Source organism: Gasterosteus aculeatus, chromosome 17 (assembly GCF_964276395.1).
Source record: "Gasterosteus aculeatus chromosome 17, fGasAcu3.hap1.1, whole genome shotgun sequence".
NCBI classification, from domain to species: Eukaryota; Metazoa; Chordata; class Actinopteri; order Perciformes; family Gasterosteidae; genus Gasterosteus; species Gasterosteus aculeatus.
In genome coordinates, this window is record NC_135705.1 from 14,276,898 (window position 1) to 14,296,629 (window position 19,732).

Sequence of the window (19,732 nt, forward strand, 5' to 3'; positions counted from 1 at the left end):
TATTTAAAATGTATTGCTGTATAAAACCTTTTGGAAACATTACATGCCATTTAGCTGACTCTTTTATCCAAAGCGACTTAAAGTGCATTCAACCATAGGGATACAAACTCTGAACAAGAAACTGCAATTTCATCGAGTAAGCAAATTTACAACTTGTTTATACAACTTGCTTTTCTAGTCTTCCGACCTCTCAAAGCGCTTTAACACTACATGACATCATTCACACGCTGTAGTAGCAGTATTTGGTTAAGTGTCTTGCCCAAGGACACATTGACATGCGGGTTAGCCAGGACTGGGATCGAACCCACAACCCTCTGGAGGACGACCGTGCTCCCCAGTCGCCTACGTGAGCAATGTTTTGAACTGGATGCGGGAAGAGAGTGGAGTAGTGTGGGAGAATTTCAGAAGGTTAGACCAGTCGAGCTGCTGCATTCTGGAGGAGCTGCAGAGGTCGAATCGCGTTTGCAGGGAGACCCATCACGTGAGAGTTAGTCAAGGCAGGAGATGGCAAGAGCCTGAATACCAGAGTACCTGCGCTGCCGTATTCTCCTGATGTTTTAGCGCGTGTATCTACGCAGTGATGTTGAGTCACGAAGAGTTGGCGGTCAAGTGTCACGAGGTTTCTCGCAGTGATAGTGAAGAGCATTGGACTGTCTTTTGGGTCAAGGTACTAAAACATCCAAAAGTAGTGTTAATGACGAAACTATGTAAGCAGGACAGTTATTTGAAGAAAAAAAAAATCTCAACTCTTGGGATCAACAAATAAACTTTATTTGCCTCAACAATTGAAGCCTGATTTCCTGCAACACAACGAAGTAAACTGATCCTTCAAGTACACACAACCAACTGATGTAGAGTATAAAAGCTCCACCAACCCTTTTATTGAAGCCATGTTATCTTACTTATTTCCCCCCCAGTACTCACCAACTTAACAACCCAAATTACATCTTTTTTTAACCATTCGCAATGCAGGCATTCAAATATTACAAATCAGGAGACAGTTTGTAGTGCTTGTGCAGGTGTGGTAGCTAATTAGCAAGTAAGGTAAACATTGTTGGTACGGAGTATCCCAGCCTATCCACCCGCCAACACATTTAAAACATCCACCCAGCCCTCCGTGATGCCACAGGAGACTTGTAGCTATGAGATTCAAATACACCTCCCAAAAACGATGCCGCTAAATATTACTGTGGATCCCAAGTGGATCCTAAGCTGCTTTATTATACTAAGCATGTTTACATCTAAATGACTTCCAAACAATGGACACTTGCTCTTTAAAAACTAACAAGGTCCGTAAAGTTGGAAACCGGGGGTTGATTTGTGGAGCATGTATGTGCCGAGAAAGTCGCTGTCTCCCTCTACTCGTCATCCTTGTCTTTGGCGCCGTGTTTGAGGATGCGCGTGAACTCTGCGTAGTTGAAGTTGCCCTTCTTGTCGATAGGCGCCTCGCGGAAGAGCTCGTCCACCTCTTCGTCCGTGAAGCGGTCGCCCATGGTGGTCAGCAGCTCCCTCAGCTGGTCCTCATGGATCACACCTAGGGGCACAGGTAAGACCCGTTCAGCTCCAAACACCTCCCCCCGACGGTGAATGGGTGAATTGGGTTCATTAGGCCGACTCACCAGATCCCTCCTCGTCAAAGCATGCGAAGGCGTTGCGTATGACATCTTCGGGGTCTGTTCCGTTGAGCCGCTCTCCAAACATGGTGAGGAACATGGTGAAGTTGATGGGTCCTGGTGCTTCGCTCATCATCCCCTCCAGGTATTCATCAGAGGGGTTCTTGCCTGAGGACAAACAACACTGTTACATACATAGTCTTTATCCTGGGACTAAACAAGTTTTTCCTTCTGCTTCGAGAAAGGCCCGCTGCTATAAACAGTGGTCAACTTATTTTGTTGTGAACCACTAAGAATGTAATCCGTAAAAAAGGCTAAAACTGAAGCAGAATAAGACATCCTGACTTTTTGCTCCAGGAACACTGGATCACAATTCAGCTCTTTAGAATATTTTGTTAAACACCCAAAAGATGCCCACTTATTTCAAATGCCCCACTCCCGTTTTATTATGACGTAAAGGCTTTATCTATATGCATAATAATTCCCTCAGAATTTAGAGATTTCTAGTCTTAGTTACAGAATATATACTACCAATGTTCCCATGCTGAGCGCTACTCCTCATGAGACCAAATGAAATGTCCTATGTAAGATATGAGGAATGGCCCCTGCAGAGCAGTGTGATATCTATCAGACTTGTAGCCATAAAAGCGAGGTGAGAACACGCCGGTGTACCCAGAGAGGCCAGCATGTCGTGCAGATCCTCCTTGTCGATGAAACCATCTCGGTTCTGGTCAATCATGTTGAACGCCTCTTTGAACTCTTGGATCTGAGACTGGTCGAACATGGCGAAGACGTTGGAGGTGGCCCTCTGAGGACGCTTCTTGGTGGTCTTTCCCTTGGCACGCTTGCTCGACATGGCGGCTGCTTGTTCTGGGCCTGTGCACGTTCAAAAAGACCCATGGATTAGATTTCAATAATGCTGCAGCATCAGGGACAACATGGCTTGGCCGTATTGCTCGTTACCACAACTTGACATGAATGCAAAGTTAAGCATCCATTTAAAAAAAGAAAAGTTGAACGCTTATGCATTTTACTTATCTGACATCTGCATTAAATCCACGTGGCTCTTTAAAAACTTTTTCTCTTGTCCTCAGAGGAAGCCAGAGAATCTTTTTCTCTGGCTTCCTCTGGAGAGTGAATCACACTCGCTCTAAATGTCGGGTACAGTGATGGATGTGAAAATGACATGTCTCCACTGTGCACACTGCAGCTCACTTCAGATCCTTCCACAAATAGGCCGGTCACTCATGTTCAGGTCTTCAAGGACTTGTCCTGCATTTATGTCTGTGTGTGTGTGTGTGTGTGTGTGTGTGTGTGTGTGTATGTGCGTTTGTGTTCTGTAATTGTGTTGCACCAAGTGGGAAACAGCAGACAGAGGACAGACGGACAGGTGGGAGGAAGCAGGTGAATGTGGCTGATTAGTCGCATATGAGGTACGACATTGTGCCCTGAGAGGTGCTGAGGTGGAGGTTATTTATTCAAGGCGTGTGTGTGTGATTACGCACACTTTCCTGACACGCAATGTTTTGTTTCCAGTCTTTAAATTTACACCTTGGAAAATACATCATCAACAGGTATAGCAATCCCAAAGTGTTTAGTTATTATATCCAGACAAGTTCTCTCAGATATTAGCAAGATGGTGGCAACAGAAAATCTCTCGATAAGCACAAGCTTTGTAAAAGATGAGACAGAGAGGTGGTGTAATTTGGTAAAAAAAAAAAAATAATAATAATAATAATAATGTATGTATTGGATTAAACTACACCCTATATTTACTACAATTTCAAATAATTATTCTGGGGATCAACATTTGAACATATTCGTATGTTAGGGGGTAATCTCTACATCCATGTATTTTATGCACATTAAAGTAAGGCTGAACAGCGATTATAATCATAAATAAAATAGCTCTTCCATGTTCACCAAATATCAGTCTTCAAGAGCACAATTGGTCATCATATTTAGTGGGCTTTAGTAGTCCTACATTCCAGCGTCACCTGTCCTTCGTGCATAATCGCTCTCAGAAAAATAAGTGACTGCAGCGTGGAGCAGCTGTGACTATCAATTAATCTTAAATATTTCTGAGTATAGAGACGTGTCCTTTCCTGCGCGCTACACAAATGAATGTTACTGTGTCACTGGGGCAGTATCATAACGTTTATAGTCAATGCAAATCAGTATGACCAGCCGGGTCCGTCCAGAGTTTTCTAATCTCCACATTTACATAAAACATTTTAACTCCATAAGTGGATCGGTGTGTTTGGGTTGCAAGTATTAAAAAAGCAATTTGTGTACTTGCTCTCAATACTAAAACAGTCTTTTTATACTTCACAGTCTCTCACTGCAGACAGATGTTGGATCAGTCTCTTTCAATCCACTACCATTTGGCCGCTTGTGTCCCACCATGTGCCAGAAAAATGAAGAAATCTGGTAGGTGTGTGCTGTTGGCCCAAAGCCCTGCCATTCTCCATTTAACAGTTGCAGAGGAAGCTGGAAACAAAACAGCATCTACAATTTGAAATGTCCTGGGAACAGAGGAACTCCACAGTCTCTTGTTTGGCTACACGGATGCAGCACAGGTAGGTAATGTTTCCTGGAGAGGCGGATTGTCTTTTTCAATAAAACAGATTATTTGACTTGTGTGATTAGCGAAAAACCAACTCTCCAGGTGCCTTTACAACCGCTGACATCCTCTGCATTCTGCACAGAGTGATCTAACACGGATTCACAAAAAGGCCAAGAACAAATCTTTTTGGGACTTCAGCGACGTCAGCGTTTGGCTGTAGTGCCTCGGTTGTATTTGTTCTCGGTTGACCACGGCTCCTCTGTGAACCCTTTCATCCAGTCGGACCACAAGGCTTCTCTGTCCCTTCACCCAGCGAGAGCACACGCACGCAGACACACTTTGGTATCACCAAACAGTGATACCAGTCGCTGTCATCCTTCGCGCTAACTCCAGGCCCTGCAGGTGACCACTGCTAAAGTGAAGACGGAAATTGGAATTCCCCAAAACAAACAGAGTGAAGTGGAAGTTAAGCTCTCATTGCCTATTTAAAAGACAACATCAGGGGTGGCTGTGTGTGCATATGTGTGTGCGTGTGTGTGTGATTTAAATGGGTCACCTGCATTCAGACATTCCTCGGTCTGTGCCGTAGTGATGACACAGGAGTACACCACATTGGTATACAGTGCTTTTACATTGCGTACACAAAAACACACACGGTTCTAAGGTGAATTACAAGTCGCTCTTCTGGCTGATCGACATATGACAAAACGATATTGTAACTTTTCCAGTAACTTCATTAATGATCCAATGAACCGCTCTATCCTCTACCTCACTTGCAGCCCTGATAGTTGAGCATTGTACCACTGGGCTCTTACACATTCAGTTCTTTCCAAAAACACAAAATATGAGCTTGTTCACAATGTGTTCGAATGATAATGTGCAACCCTGTTGTAAAATCACCACTTTTTTTCTCACCTTGGCTTCAGGTAGAAATATCTGGAAGTCCTCTCAAACTCCTTTTGTCTGTCACCAACACAGCAGTGCGAAGGGGAAGCAGGCAGTCCTCCTGAAAAGTTTGTTTAAAGAATCCGACTGCCGGTGGGTCCCTCCTCTTTCTGTCCCGGCCAATGGAGAGCAAGGCATGTCCCACACAAAGACATCTCACACAAGGCTGTTTCTCCATACAAGGCAAAAGAATGCACAGGCCGCAGCCCGCTACTGCCACAGACGCTGCTCGGGATGTTTGGGAGAAAGGCAGAAATGACAGGAACTACGATAAGGCTGCCTTATTTAGAGAAAAGGGGCCACACATTTAGAGGAGGCTCTGTGTTCTGGAGTATGAAAACATGTGGAAGAGAGTTGTGAGCAGATGCAGAGCCGTTTTGAAAGCCAGTGTTTCTGTTGTCGGGCTGTTGCTCTCCTTAAATAGGCAGTTTGGATGGCCATCGCCAGGGCCCGAACGTGAAGGGGAACACCTCAGATGATGTCACAGTTAAAACACAAATCCACTGTTCACTGTATGAAAATGTCTGTTACGATGTTAAGACCTGTTATCTTAAAGAATAAATGAATGTGTGGAATATTCATCTCCTTAATTGGCCAGTGCATAATGTAAGCGCAAGGGTAGGATATTTTTGGGGTCTGGTGTTTACTTAAATTGCAAATGAAATAATATAAATATGTTTTGCAAACCCATAGCCCTTTTTTCCGTCAATTCTAAAAATATAACACATTAAAATGGGTTTTTATTCAACTGTAAAATTACTATTTAGTATTTCAATATTGCTGTTCGTTGATACAAGTGCCCAGTTTTCTGAGCATTGAAAATTTGATTTACAATCGTCTCCATAGCCCTATTAGACCATTTGTGCATTCTAAGAATAAATACATCTATATACATTTTTATCTCTAAAATGGAAAATCATCTGTTTCATTTGAGCAATGAAGCATAGCCACTTTTCTATATAAATTTAGGGTAGTGGGAGTAAATTATTATTAGTTAATTTAGTTAAAATTATGGAAGAAAAAGATACAGAGCATGCAAAGAAGGAGGCGTCTCAGTTGAGACTATGTGCATGTAGAGTGATGCCCTCTGCTGGGCCACGCTAGCTACAACTTTTTACAATTTCTGTGGGTAGTGTCTCAGAAATAGCAAAGAATGTATTTTGCTGTCTGTAATGCATTGTGTTAGTTCCACACAGAGTTGAGTCGTGTCAATCTGATAATGCAGTTCCACTGTGTGGTTTTGTGTGTGAACCATATATTTTTTGTTTTAACAAAATGTCTGAATGTGTCTGCTCTTTGGGACTATTGTATCAAAAGCTCTTATATACCATCACAGCCTCTGCAACTAGCCTGGTTGAAAGATGCCTTTTGCAGAGGGACACCTGTGGATTCACTGGATAGATAAGTGTAAGAAACCAGGGTGCATTAATCTGGGAGAGCAGGTAAAGTGGGAAAAGTAGGAACTTTATTCACCCAAGATATTTACAAATTAGAGTGACAACTCAGAATAACTACTCAAATAAATCTAAAGCATAAAATCCACCAAATTAACAGAAACTACTGCAGGTGTATACTATGCTGGCCACTCCATAGCTAATTTCAGGGGGTGAAGACATCTCTCCTCTAGTTCCGATGTGGAGGCTCCTGTCAGCGCCCCTCTTGCTGTTGCAGAATGGAACAGTCCAATTGTCCAATTGATCTGCGATGCAGCTGCTCTTTCTAGGAGGATGGTTGACTGCACTGACTGGAAAATCGAAACTCTTCAAGCTACCTAACATTTACAAAGAAATACGAAGGGTCCCAATTCAAATAATGAAAACAGTACTGTCATCACCACCGGTTGGCGGCGTGGTCAGTTGCAACTAGAAGCTTTAACCCAGAGACATTTAGCTTTGCAACATCCCGTTGCCGCCCCCCCGTTTATTTCGCTGCCCTCTAATGTGTTACACAAACGTTATAATGTAATCTGGAGACAAGCTCAATGTAGGAGTAAATAAATATGAATTAATCTCAAATAAATTATATGGAAGTAGAATTTGTCATCTGGCCACAGGCAACAGAAGTGGTTTGAACTTTATGCATCATATGTTAACTCACTTATTTGATGCTCTGTTCTCAGAAATAGTGCATTCAAAATCAACGTTTTTTCGGTGATTTTTATAAACTGTCAAATAAAATGATTACTTTTTAAATCCGTATTTTATACTACACCGACAAACAACTACAAAATAAGTACACGCTTTGGTGAACGCATTGTTGACAAATTGACGTTGGAGGCGGGACATATTCTCTTTTCGAGCTTTCCCATTGGTTGTTGGAGTGTTTGACTGGTGCTGCGCGCATGCGCAGTTCACTAGGAAGCTTCGATGATGGCTATTATGCTCTCATTCTGAAAAGCGACCCGAAAGGTAATCCGCTCTCTACACTCTCTTGCCATCAGCGCAGAAAGCATAAACTGTCGGTGACGTCCGTAAAAGACGTGGGAGATGTTAACTATTCAGAATTGTGTCCGTTTTTAAGGTTATTTTCACTTGTCGGACCTCACACATTGTTCGGAACAAGTGTCGATTTTTTCCTGTCAGTTCCTGTCAAGGAAAAAGCGGATTCTCTCTGAGGTCCTGAGGGGTGAATACGTGGCTCCAGCAGGGCCACGACCAGGACGCGCTTCAGGTTTTAAAACGGGAAACATCGACACGTTTGTGTTCTTTACCAGAGTTTCAGTCGCTATCACGGGATTGCGGCATATGGTGACACGCAAAGCCTTTGCGGAAGTTGTGAGCGTTTGTGGTTTAGTAGTTGCATAATACGGTGTATAAGTGTCTTTTTCACATGTTTTGGAAATGTCGTAGAAAATCTGTAAATTATTTTTTATACGAGTTCCACTAAATGAGGTGCCGACTCATGAATCATCATCATCAAATGTGACGTAAGACAGATGTCTTCATTGAAACAGTGGTCAGACATTGTGTTAGAGTGAGGAAACCTCTGCCTGCGCCTCCTTAGAGACAAAGGTCATTGAAAGCCAAACTACTCTCTACACATTTGTATTCACTTTGGGTAAACGTGGGTTCATGAATGATTGTAGTCTGCAGCCGTGCAGAACATAGAAAATCATCTTATTCCAGTTCTTGACTCTAGTTAAGACAAGACGAGTTGAGCATGTCAGATTGGCCTTTCAGAATTTGATTATTGTTTCTCTGACACAAAATCAAAATGAATCAATCAATCAATCAATTAATTGAAAAAAAAAGAATCTACATAATGAATACAGTGATTGTGAAGCACTAGTGTCATCACTCGTCATCACTTTGGATTCCTCAATGAGGAGAAGGGACTAATGAGGTGGTGACGCTTCAAGTTATGCCAGTATACAAAGGAGGGACAGGGATGTGTTTCATACTTTGGAAACAACAATCTGCCACAGGTGGAAACATTTCATCCTTACACCTCAGTCGATGACGCTTTTCAATTCAATTCATGGAGAGGCCTGACAGGGAACAGAAAGGTGGGATTCACGTCAATAGGCCGTGTGCTACACTCATATTTAACGTTGAATGAGAGAGAAGTGTTTTTAATGATTTTTGTCGGGGCTGATTAGCTACATCCACGCCAGGGTCTTTTTCTTTTTGTTCTATATTGTTTTATAACCTATGCCTGCCTTCTAGTTGTTTCCCCTGCCTTAGACGGCACAGCCAGTGATGCCCATCACAATTTATTGAACTTATTTGCTTGAGCCCCTCCCAAGTCCTCTTAGCCCCCCAAAGAATTTCCCGTGTCGGCAGAGCACCTCTGCTAGAGAGACCCCTCATCTTTGATGGCCCAGAGAGCTCTGGTCAAACCCAGTCGATAAGTTTGTGTGTGTGTGCGTTTTCAGGCCAAGCGGGTTTGAATAGCCTGTTCGAGGCTTTCAGAAACTGCTGGTCTGTTTGTCATGTGCGGTGCAAGTGGGGAAGTATGAACCCGGTGTGACAGCAGAAGGGGAGGGGGGAGAGGGGGTGTATGAGCTTGGGAAATTGCGTGACATAGAGGAAGCATCGGTGTGTTTGGCTGGATATCCGAGGGCTCCCTCCCTCCGAGCCGACAGGACTAGAGCGTCGTCATCTCAGATCTCCCCACCGGCCGAGTGGAACGTCCAGATTTAGCTCCTTAGTTTGCCTTTTCGAGCTTCTGAAGCGGCAGATCGCAGATGTCAAAGCTAACGAAATGTAGCCACACATTCCCGGAGAGATTTGGGGAGGTGGGGGGGTCAGCCGCGCATTCTGGGGAATGCAGTTGACTGGTTCCGGCGGTGGATATGGACAAGCTTTTTAAGGCTGGTCCTGAGTTCCAGTGGTGGGAAGAGCCTTCGTAGTGGTGCCGTATGGCAGAAGGGAGGTCAGGGGAACAGAGACTGTTCTTGAGGGAACACCTGCATCCTTCACTGTGGGTAAGACATGAGGTTTGCTGATGTGGACTCTGGATGGATGATGCCGCAGAGCGGTGCGAGTCATTGTTTGAGTTTGTCATTTGTCACTCCTAGTCTTTTGGGTTGTAAAGAACATAACATGAGGTTGAGTGTGATTACTTTTGTTACCAAATAGTTTCAACAAAGACTAGATTTTTTTTCAATTAATGGAATTGCTATCTCTTACGATGTGTCCTCTTTTCTTTGTTTAATCATAAAAACGTAAGCTTGATGATATTACGGTCATGTTTACCTCCCGTGGCCTCTAGTTTGCTGCTTCAGTTTGTTGTAAAATGAGAATTTTTGCTTCATTTAGAAGGGACATTTAGATTTGAATACAAAGTAGTAATACAATGTGATACATAATTTTCGTATTTAAAAAAAAAAAGCACTGTCTAGGTATGATGGGGGCTCGTAAGGACACTTCAGATAACAGTTGTTTCTTAATCCCTCAGAAGCAAATTTGGTACGGATTCAATGGGGACCAGATGTTTTCAGCAGCAAAGTTTGACTTCTTGACTTACGGAAGCTACTTGTTATCAGAAATGTGCTGTGTATCTGCACCCAATAGGAGGAATGGCATTGATCCCTTTTCCAACCTAACTGATGAACTCCTTTAGGTAAATTAGCATTTGTGGGCTGGCATTAGTTATTATGGTGTGTCGTGAACCCTTATCTCAGGATCGTCATGCCGGGCCAAGATAATGGCTTCAGTAGGTCCTGTTGTCTTATGGTGTACGTTTCTTTGTTAAACCCCCTTCTCCCCGGCGGTCGACCTTTAGCCCATTAATCACAACGGAGATCCAATTCCAAAGGTCAATATAGTTTAGTCAAAACATTACAAATGCCTCCGTCATTCAAGGGACACCTTCAGTTTGTACAGGTTTGAACTCACTTTGCCTTAAACTTAGAAATCTTGTGATATGGGAATATAAACTTAGTTACATGAAGTTACATAACGCAGGAACTCTATGCTGACCGAGTATTTTAACACTAGATGCAGCACATGCTTCCTATGTTGTCTTTAAGGTCACATGCTGTTTTTATTTCGGCTGATTGGTGGTTATAATTCTTTGATAGCGGCTTCTATATGAACTGTGAATTGATGGCGGTGTGAGAAACTGCTGACAAAAGAAAACACTGAACGCAGACACTTCTGCTTCCTCCGTCATGGAAACCCTCGATCTTCTCACTGCTTTTTGTTGTTGTTTTGTTTCCAGTCCCAAACCATGAATATTGTGGGCCAGTTCGCGGAGACTGTTTTTGTGACAGTGAAGGAGCTTTACCGTGGCCTCAACCCCGCCACTCTCACCGGGGGGATCGATGTCATTGTGGTGCGACAGCCTGACGGATCCTTCCAGTGTTCTCCCTTTCACGTCCGCTTCGGCAAGCTGGGGGTGCTGCGCTCCAAGGAGAAGATCGTCAGTTCTTTCTCCGTCTCGTTTCATTTGACTGCAGTTATGCTTACTTTTATATCCGTCTGCTTTTTCCTTCGACACAAACATGCATGCCTTTTGGTTTTTAGGTGGACATTGAGATCAATGGAGAATCAGTTGATCTGCACATGAAGCTGGGGGACAATGGGGAAGCTTTTTTTGTGGAGCAAAATGAAAACAAGCAGGTGAGATGACCGACATTCGATGGGGTGTTTCTATTTCTCAACTCATTGCTCATTGTTTGTTGTCTCCCCTTTGTAAAGCCTTCTGTTTCACTGCCCTCAGTCCCAGGTCCCAGCCCACCTGTGCACCTCCCCAATCCCTCATGAGAACCCAGAGGAGATCGAGGAGATCCCAGAGGGATCCTCCGTCACCGGGTCTGGCGCCCGAAGGAAGAAACGCCGTCGCAAGCGCATCCGTTCTGATCCTCACCTGAGAGAAGAGGCCAGCTCCTCGTCGGAGGAGAGAGAAAGAGAGAAGGAGTGGGAGAGAGAAAGCGATCCGGCCGTGCAGGAGAGTCCTGCTAAAGAGGAGCCCGCCACGGCGTTGCATATCAGGCAATTATTTGCTGAAATTACCATATAATAGTTGTTTTTTCTACTGACATTAGCATAGTATTTCTGCCTCTCGGTTTGTACCAAATACTATTATCATAGTTCAGTGTTCACACCTTCAGAGCTAACACAGGAGGTTATATATGTACATATGTCTTCTTGCATCCGTTAAAGTAAATCGGTGTACTACTCGCTGTCTGAGGAGCCAAGTGAGGAGGTGGGGGGCTTGCAGACCAGAGACGCTCCTCATCCTCACTCAGATGGAGAGCAGTCACCCATGGAGAGGTGAGGAAGGTTTATCCTTAAGAAGAATGTATTGATTGATTTGCTTGCATTGAGCCGCTTCGCTGTGGAAACTTTGAGAAACGGTGTCGGTCAGAACCAAAGTCTTGACTGTTTAACTGGTCTATTGACCGTTGCTCTTCAACTCCCTATTTGCTCTTTCTTCTTCACCACAGTGTCTTTTACAGCCGGTCATCTTCTCCCAAGAGTGACTCTGAGCTTCTGGTTAAACCCCAAGAGTCCTCTGGGCCTCAGATGCAGTGGAACTGGGGAGGTTTTCCCATGGTATAGCAACACACACACACACACCCACACACACACAGAAACAAACACAGTTGTGATTTTACTGACTACCCATGCTGTACATTTTAGATTATCATGCTGACACACTACCTCAATTTGCTCCCTATCAGCTGTGTCAATCGGAGAGGACGCAAGTGGAGCAGCAGCTCATCTCCACTTCCGGCAGCTGTCATTTCCGCACCATTGAGAGACAGGACTCCTTTGACATGGGCTATGAGCCTGTGATCAGCTGTGGCAGAGTGGGCGGTGTAACAGTGGTCCGGCCACAGGCCAGGACTCAGTCCGTAGACCTGTGTGGCTACGCAAGGCAAACCTACCCTTTATCTGGGGAGAGAAACTGTCCCGTTGCACTTTCCAACCCCGGGGGTCTGAAGACGAGCGTGACACAGGAACCAGAATCCACGTTCCGCAAAGAGGAGAACCGACATTCCTCTGCCGATCTAAGAATTGGCGCAGATTCTCTTGCCAGCAAAGCGAGCGCAATCGATGTAGATCACAATGGCCCTGTGACTGAACCAAGCAACGCACAAATGCAACTCATGAAAGAGAGCGAGGACTGCACCGTCGCTGCATCGAGTCTCGATATTACAGAGTTGTCAAATCCACAACCGCATGGTGAAGAGGTTTCCACGGGTCCCCCTGTCAGCGAGGGGGACAGCGGGATAGATCCCTGCGCTGAGGGCGGGGAGGAGGAGGGTGGACCTGCAGGCGCTGAAGGGTCAGTAGAAGGCTCCCTGACCAACAAACCAAACTCTCCCGAGACGTCCTCCAAAGTGGAACAACATGACAAGAAGAAAGGTGACACTGTTTTCTAAACCCTCTGATTTGTGTGGCTGGAAGTTTGCCACGTTGCAGTTCAAATAACTGTTGTTCATGTCTATGTTTCACTACTTGTGTTCACATGTCATTTTGTTGCAGGAAAGCGCAATCACCATCTGGGACCAACTGGTATCTACTTGGATGATCTGACCACGTTGGAGCCTGACGTGGCTGCTCTCTACTTCCCCAAGAGGTGGAAAGAATCATCATATAAAATCCCCTTTTCCAATGAATTAGATCAAATCACTCTATACGCCAATAACCATGCTCTGCTATCTATGAAACGTTGCTTTTTATTGGAGAATAATGGCATGTCTGTGACCCCTCACAGTGAGGCGGAGGGGGCGTCTCAGCAGGGTGCGGAGCAGGGCTCCTGCTCCGGGAGCCAGTCGCCTCAGTCAGTGGGCACCGGGGCCATGGACAGCGGGACGGAGTACTTGTCAGATTCCACCTCCTACAACATGGACATCAGCATGTCCCTCTGCGGACAAGAGGGGGACACCAGCCAAATCACGAAAGGCAAGCGAGAGTTGAATACATAGGGATGGGTGTGTTCTCACTGTGGAGTAACCTCCGTTGCATCTGTTGCTATGGTTGTTCATCTAGAAAAGTTTATGCAGCACATTGTGACCTACCAGGATTTTACCAACAATCCCGGAATCATCGAGGATCCGAGTCTTGTGATCTGCATCAACTCCAAGTGAGATTAGCAATTTGATATTTACTTGTTCTACAACATGTTGTTTTACACTTGTTTTACAATTTGGATGGAACATGAGTTGTCTGTGTTCATATATGTATTTATTTAGGAGGATGTCACATGTTCATTTTAAAACCTTCATTTTGTTTCCATGATCTTCACTCTGCTTTCATTTACTTTGTTTCACAGCTATTACAACTGGGCAGTGGCTGCTCCGATGGTCTTGTCCATGACAACGTTCCAGAAAAGCCTACCGAAGGTATCGTTTTTGTTCTGCACCGGCCATTAAGGATCTAAATTAATGTGGATTTCTTCATTTCCAGTTGTAAACATAAATTAGCAATTCATTTTTGTATTGATTGCAAAGTTAACAGCACGAGACGGATGAGATCGGGGTTGAATCCGATGTTCGGATTTCTACAAGCGTTACCTTGTTTTGTGTGCGTTTGTGCGTCCAATAGAGTGCAATAGATCAGCTGGTGAAGGACAAGATGCCTAAAAAGTCCGGACGCTGGTGGCTCTCCTGGAGGAAGCGAGACATGGACAATAACCAGGTTCGTTTTTAGGAATTCCTGCTAATGTTTACTGTAGTGATGTAGTGCCTGCATGCCATTTGGCCTGTGATTATATACAGTACTACGCAGTGCTTAACTGGGGTTGGTTAAAGAAGAAGAATTGTGGTAGAGATAGAAGTGAAGAGTTAGGGGAGAAAGTCTGTTATGTTGATGAGCGTGTAACTGATAATATAATCTGCTCGTTTTTAGCAAAAGAACTCAAAAGGGGAGCAGGGGGAGTCGCTGGCGAGTGATGCGTCCACAGTAAAGTAAGTCAACTCACTGGGAATATTTTTCACACAAGTTAATAACCCGCACATATGCTGTGCTTCAGTTGGAGTCCGGCCCCGCTGGTCCACAGCTGTTCTCTCTAATGTTCGGGGGCACTTGAGGACATTCACACTTATTGCTGCAAACATTAATATGAATGACGGGACATGTTGAAGCCCAACATAGTTACATTTGTTTGTAGCTCACCACTAGCAGCAGAAGACTCCTTTTAGCTCCATTTGTTCCCCCTACAAATGCCAATCTAAGAATTCTATTGGGATTTGTGTCACAACTGCTGAAATATTGTCTGTGGACACAAAAAAGAAAACACACAGCAGCCCAGGTCGAGAGAACTCTACTCTACAAGTATTTGTTACTTACTTGGAAGTTTTGTCACAATAGCTACAAAACCTGATAAATATCTGATTGATTGATTGGTTGAAAAATAATAATGGAATAAAATAAAAAAGACATGCAGTATTATATTTATTATTTCAAACTCTGCTAGTGTAGTTTAACCTTTGCACCAACAGAGTGTACCAAAGCCTTCTCCATGTATTACATTACTATAAATATTCTCAAAAATAATTACATCAACAATAAATCAGTGTTGAATCAAATAAAATGTCAAGGCAACAAATCAATAATTCAGACCACCATGTTTATTTTTATTTTCTTGTATAAATCACTAAATTATTTATTTATGTCAGGGTGATCGATTATATTAATAAATGTGCAGAAACTGAAATACAGCTCCGACACAAAATGCCACTAGATTTGAGTTGGTTCTCCAGAGCCCCACTGGATAGCATTGACAGCAATGAGGCAGCAGGCAGAGAAATATATAAATATAACTCTGACACAAAGTGCTTTTGGATGTTTGTTGTTTCTCCAGAGGCACGCTGGACGACATTGACAGCGATGAGGCGGCAGGCCTTGGGCGCAAAGCCATGATTCCTTCCAGCCTGTCAACGGAAACCTTGAACGTCACTCAGTGTATCACCCAGATTTACCGCAAATCTCTGCGTCTGACCTCCAAGCAGATCGTGAGACACACACACATTTCCTTAAAAAAAAGGATGACGACACGGTCCGCTTAACGCCAAGCTGACTCTCTTTTCTCATGACAAGGAGCACTTAAACCTGCGTGAAGGAGCCAACAAAGTGGTTTTCAGTGTGACCACGCAGTACCAAGGCACCTGTCGCTGTGAGGCTGCCATCTACTTGTGGAACTGGGACGATCACGTCATCATATCGGACATTGACGGGACCATCACAAAGTAAAAGCAACCGCCTTGATCGCTATGACAGAACGTTGTTTGAACATACGGTAAGAAGAGTGGTCTTTGCTGTTTGTCTCCCGCAGGTCTGATGCTCTGGGTCATATTCTACCTCAGTTTGGAAAAGACTGGACACACAAAGGCATCGCCAAACTGTACCACAAAATACACCAGTATGTAAAGTCACTTCTTTAGAAAAGGGTATAAAACATTTTCTTTGAACAGTTTGTGGGTCTTGCTGAACCTTCACAGCATTACTCGCACCATAACAAGCAAAAACAAAATGTTGGTGATTTCATTCTGACGTCATTCTAGTTGAAGCAGAGTTTAATCTGCATCGCCAGATGTTTGCACATTTTCTGGTGTCTGATGTTGAGTTTTTTGAAACGATCTCAGCTGTTTAGTTTATCGAAAAAAGATTGAGTCTTCTAATCTTTTCTTGCACATATCTAAGGATGCAGGATGCAGCACAACTCTGTGTTTGAAAGTGTTCCGGAGATAAATGCTGTAGATTTTTTTTAATTGCAAGCAGAAGTGGAAAACACATATTTGTTTTTTTATTCAACTTAAATGCGGAAATTGTTGTTTTTTTCTTTGCAGAAATGGCTATAAGTTCCTGTATTGTTCAGCACGGGCCATAGGTATGGCTGCCATCACTAAGGACTACCTTCAGTGGGTGAATGACAAAGGCATCGTCCTCCCTCAAGGCCCTGTGCTGTTGGCTCCTAGCAGCCTCTTTTCAGCACTACACCGGTAACAATAGCATCCTGCTACTACTACTTTCCACATAGTGACCTAATCGTACACCATAGCGTAGCCTTAAGGAATTTAATTAACAGAATGGAGGATATAAGTGTGAAATGTTTGAAAGTTTGAAAATGAATGTAATGTCCTTCTGACCTCTAGTGGTAAATCCTCTACATATGCGAGAGATACTCTGATGTTAACCTGTGAGATCTTCATAAGTGAATGCAAGAAGACAAACACCAAACCTTTGACCATGAACCGTCTCTCCTGACTTGTGCAGAGAGGTTATTGAGAAGAAGCCGGAGGTGTTTAAAATTGCCTGCCTCAGTGACATCAAGGACCTGTTCAACCCACAGAGAAAGCCTTTCTACGCGGCGTTCGGCAACAGGACCAACGTAAGCAATGCTCTACCACAACAAGCGTCAGCAACACGTCCGTTGTCAGACTGGGTTTTCCAGGTGCTAAGTTTGCATATGTGGCAGTGAGAGAGCCACACACAGATTACGCCTGTTTATAGGAGAGACCCACGCGCTATTAGATGTTTTTAAGTCATACTATTACTACTAATACTAAGTCATTACTCCTGTAACATACTCCAGCAGTTAGTAATGAAGTGTGAAGTTGAGATGTGAGGTTTGCTGTTGGATATAACACACTGGCTAATGATTGATGTGGTAAATGATTTATCAGTACTAAAACAGCCGCAGCCTTGTGCACATAGATACTGCAAAGATGTGTGTAACTGTATTGGTTTGCTGCCTGTCATTTTTGCAGGATGCATTTGCCTATAAGCAGGTAGGGGTGCCTGATACCAGGTTATTTACCGTCAACCCAAAAGGAGAGCTCATCCAGGAGAGGACTAAAGTCATCAAGTCTTCGTAAGTGTGACAGAAGGCAGAAATTATGTTCATTTCCACTTTTTTGGGGGAGAATTCTTACAAAAGGACACCGGTAAACATCGGCGCAGGTATCCCAATGAGAATGAATTGGCTGACAGCCACATGGTTGAATAGTCTTGTATTTCTTGTGGAAGGTTCCTAACTGTTCACCTCTAAATAATACCAAATATTGAAGAATAACGGAAGTGGGCATGTACAGCAAGCGATTTTTATTTTTATAATGGGGAAGCAGCTTGTCTAAACACCACGCTGTCACTAAAGCCTAGTTTATGCTTCTGCGTTTTCAGAGCGACGCAGACGCAAGACCCCCTTGCGTGTCCCTTGCCTGCCTTTTCACACCTTCTTGCGTCCTTGCGTGTGTCGACCCATTTTTCTAGGCTTGCGTCGAAAGCAACGACACAAGCCTCGCGCAGCGCACCAGGCTGTGATTGGTCTGCTAACTACGTCCTTCTCAGTCTCACATTTCCGTTTTCATAGCCCGATACCGCCATTATTAAAACAAAGAATGTTTACGAGAGAATGGATCAGATTAAAGAACTTTTGTCAGAAGAAATGCGTAAATATGACCGCTTATACAAGCCGTCATTGGTGGGTTGTAGAAGCGGGTTGGATTCATGGAGGGAGATCGCCGCAAACGCCGGTTTGCCGGTCGAGAGGTGCACAAAGTTGTGGAGGAAAATACGGGACAAATGTGTCCGCGATGAAAAGCAGCAGTGGCGATGCACGGGATGATAAATAAATAAATTAATAAATAGACGTGACTCTCTAGCTCGTCGTCAACAAAAACACGTTACTCCGTCTGTTGTTCTGGCGGTGAATTGCTCTGCAACACACGCAAGCCTTTTGGAACGAAGAATTGAAACGTGTGCGTCGATGCAGAAGCATGCGCCGGCCCTAAGCCGATATAAACGCAGCTTTTAACTTTCACATGTGTGCATTATTAATGAAGTCATTGTCCCCCTGTGTGTGTGTGTGTGTGTGTTTTGCAGGTACAGCCACCTCAGTGAGTTGGTGGAACATTTCTTCCCCATGCTGTCGGTGGGCGGCAGCAGCACATCCTCTGCTTTGGACTGTCCCGAGTACAGCAGTTTCTCCTTTTGGAAGGAGCCGCTGCCGGAACTCGACCTGGATACACTATTGTAGACACACACACACACACGTGTACCAAACACACACGTTTTAAAGCAAGCACATGTACTCTTTGTTTTCTCTTTCTCCAAGCAATTTTATGGATTTTTTTTGCCTTTTGAATAAACTGGAACATCTTAAAAAGACAAAGACAAATTAAATCAAGTCATTAAGAATTCAATGTTTCAATGTGTACAAAACATGCAGTACTTGCTGCTTATTTGCAAACTATGACTATTGAAACAATATTTTGCGGTCCTGATTAAAAGTGCTACATTGAACATGACACAGCTGGACTGATACGCCTTAGGACTGTTTTTGTGATTGTGTGTACCTGTGTCATGGTCATTCCAAGATATGAATTTAAAGTGAATTATTAATTTCATAAGCTTACCAAAAATCTACTTGAGATGCCTAAATCAAGCACATACCAAAGCGATTGCCGGTTTTCTCCGGTTGACCTGGACCGTTTCATTTCACTCCTTGGAGCTCACGCTGAAAGCTCCAGCAGACTCAGGCGCACACTCAGCGGTAAAAACAGCCGTGTGTGTAGTTGGCAAAGGAGCGTCAAGGGGGGAGGGGATATTTATAGCTACGTGTACCAAGAAACAAATCTGGTGTGAGAATGTATTTACTTTTTTTTAAAGTCTGTTTTATAGTAGTACGTATTTTTGTCAAACACAACAGATTTTCCTGACTGCCTTTTACTCTGTTATAATGTAAAATAAGTAACACTTGAATGGGAAGCTGCTGCTGAATCAAAGACGGCAGATGGCTGGTACTCAATAGTCGGTTGTGTACAGTTTTCTTGATACTAAGGATTTCAATACAAAGTTGAACTGTAAGATGAATGTGAAACTACAACGTGCACATTTCACATATCTTCTTTTCAGTTAATGCCCTACCAAGTGTAGAAGTGTTTGTACGTGAAAGCAGAAGCACGTCAGACTGACAAAGACTGTTATTCCAGAGCAGTGTCAACAAACCAGCACAGTAGTGGTTTAGTCTGGCACTGTGCCTTTGCCCTTTTGGACGATAATAATGACTGTTATATTTATTATCGTTCATCGTCCATTTGTGTGGAGATATAAATAAATGAAATTACAACAACGATCTGTTTTTTTTGGTCCTCCAGTGTTAATGTGAGCTGACTAATATATGCGTCCACACGAACACGACTCATTTATGTAGT

At 43.7% G+C, this 19,732-nt stretch overlaps 2 protein-coding genes across 7 annotated transcripts; one reads left to right on the forward strand and one right to left on the reverse strand.

Annotated features, from left to right (window-relative positions):
• Positions 1 to 749: 749 nt before the first annotated feature.
• myl9b (myosin, light chain 9b, regulatory) lies at positions 750 to 5,300 on the reverse strand. The gene is made up of 4 exons (XM_040204612.2): positions 5,095 to 5,300; positions 2,286 to 2,489; positions 1,620 to 1,781; positions 750 to 1,534 (listed from the first exon to the last, which is right to left on the reverse strand). The coding sequence occupies exons 2-4, from the start codon at positions 2,467 to 2,469 to the stop codon at positions 1,359 to 1,361; spliced, it is 522 nt and encodes a 173-aa protein (XP_040060546.1). The 5' UTR covers positions 2,470 to 2,489; positions 5,095 to 5,300; the 3' UTR covers positions 750 to 1,358.
• A 2,133-nt stretch (positions 5,301 to 7,433) lies between these two features.
• LOC120835029 (phosphatidate phosphatase LPIN2) lies at positions 7,434 to 19,650 on the forward strand. 6 transcript variants are annotated; one of them, XM_078092572.1, is made up of 20 exons: positions 7,434 to 7,532; positions 10,789 to 10,989; positions 11,094 to 11,189; positions 11,290 to 11,561; positions 11,733 to 11,843; positions 12,017 to 12,125; positions 12,254 to 12,941; positions 13,062 to 13,155; positions 13,294 to 13,481; positions 13,569 to 13,662; positions 13,852 to 13,921; positions 14,124 to 14,216; positions 14,427 to 14,485; positions 15,382 to 15,532; positions 15,618 to 15,766; positions 15,853 to 15,939; positions 16,367 to 16,519; positions 16,794 to 16,908; positions 17,288 to 17,391; positions 18,402 to 19,650. In XM_078092572.1, exons 2-20 carry the CDS (start codon positions 10,798 to 10,800, stop codon positions 18,553 to 18,555), a joined length of 2,979 nt encoding a protein of 992 aa, XP_077948698.1. In that variant the 5' UTR covers positions 7,434 to 7,532; positions 10,789 to 10,797; the 3' UTR covers positions 18,556 to 19,650. The 6 variants fall into 6 exon arrangements, with proteins under 6 accessions (XP_077948698.1, XP_077948700.1, XP_077948699.1 ...); XM_078092574.1 differs by having other exon boundaries at positions 7,443 to 7,532; positions 11,268 to 11,561; XM_078092573.1 differs by lacking the exon at positions 7,434 to 7,532 and adding an exon at positions 7,543 to 7,794.
• The last annotated feature ends 82 nt before the right edge of the window (positions 19,651 to 19,732 follow it).

Bases quoted from the DNA above. Each gene is read 5' to 3' on its own strand.
- myl9b (XM_040204612.2), bottom strand. From the start codon at position 2,469: ATGTCGAGCAAGCGTGCCAAGGGAAAGACCACCAAGAAGCGTCCTCAG. The intron at 1,782-2,285 runs GTACACCGGCGT...GTTTGTCCTCAG, and splicing joins CGACATGCTGGCCTCTCTGG to GCAAGAACCCCTCTGATGAA. The intron at 1,535-1,619 runs GTGAGTCGGCCT...CTGTGCCCCTAG, and splicing joins CTTTGACGAGGAGGGATCTG to GTGTGATCCATGAGGACCAG.
- LOC120835029 (XM_040203503.2), top strand. From the start codon at position 9,485: ATGGCAGAAGGGAGGTCAGGGGAACAGAGACTGTTCTTGAGGGAACAC. The intron at 13,156-13,293 runs GTGGAAAGAATC...GACCCCTCACAG, and splicing joins GCTCTCTACTTCCCCAAGAG to TGAGGCGGAGGGGGCGTCTC. The intron at 15,533-15,617 runs GTGAGACACACA...TCTCATGACAAG, and splicing joins GTCTGACCTCCAAGCAGATC to GAGCACTTAAACCTGCGTGA.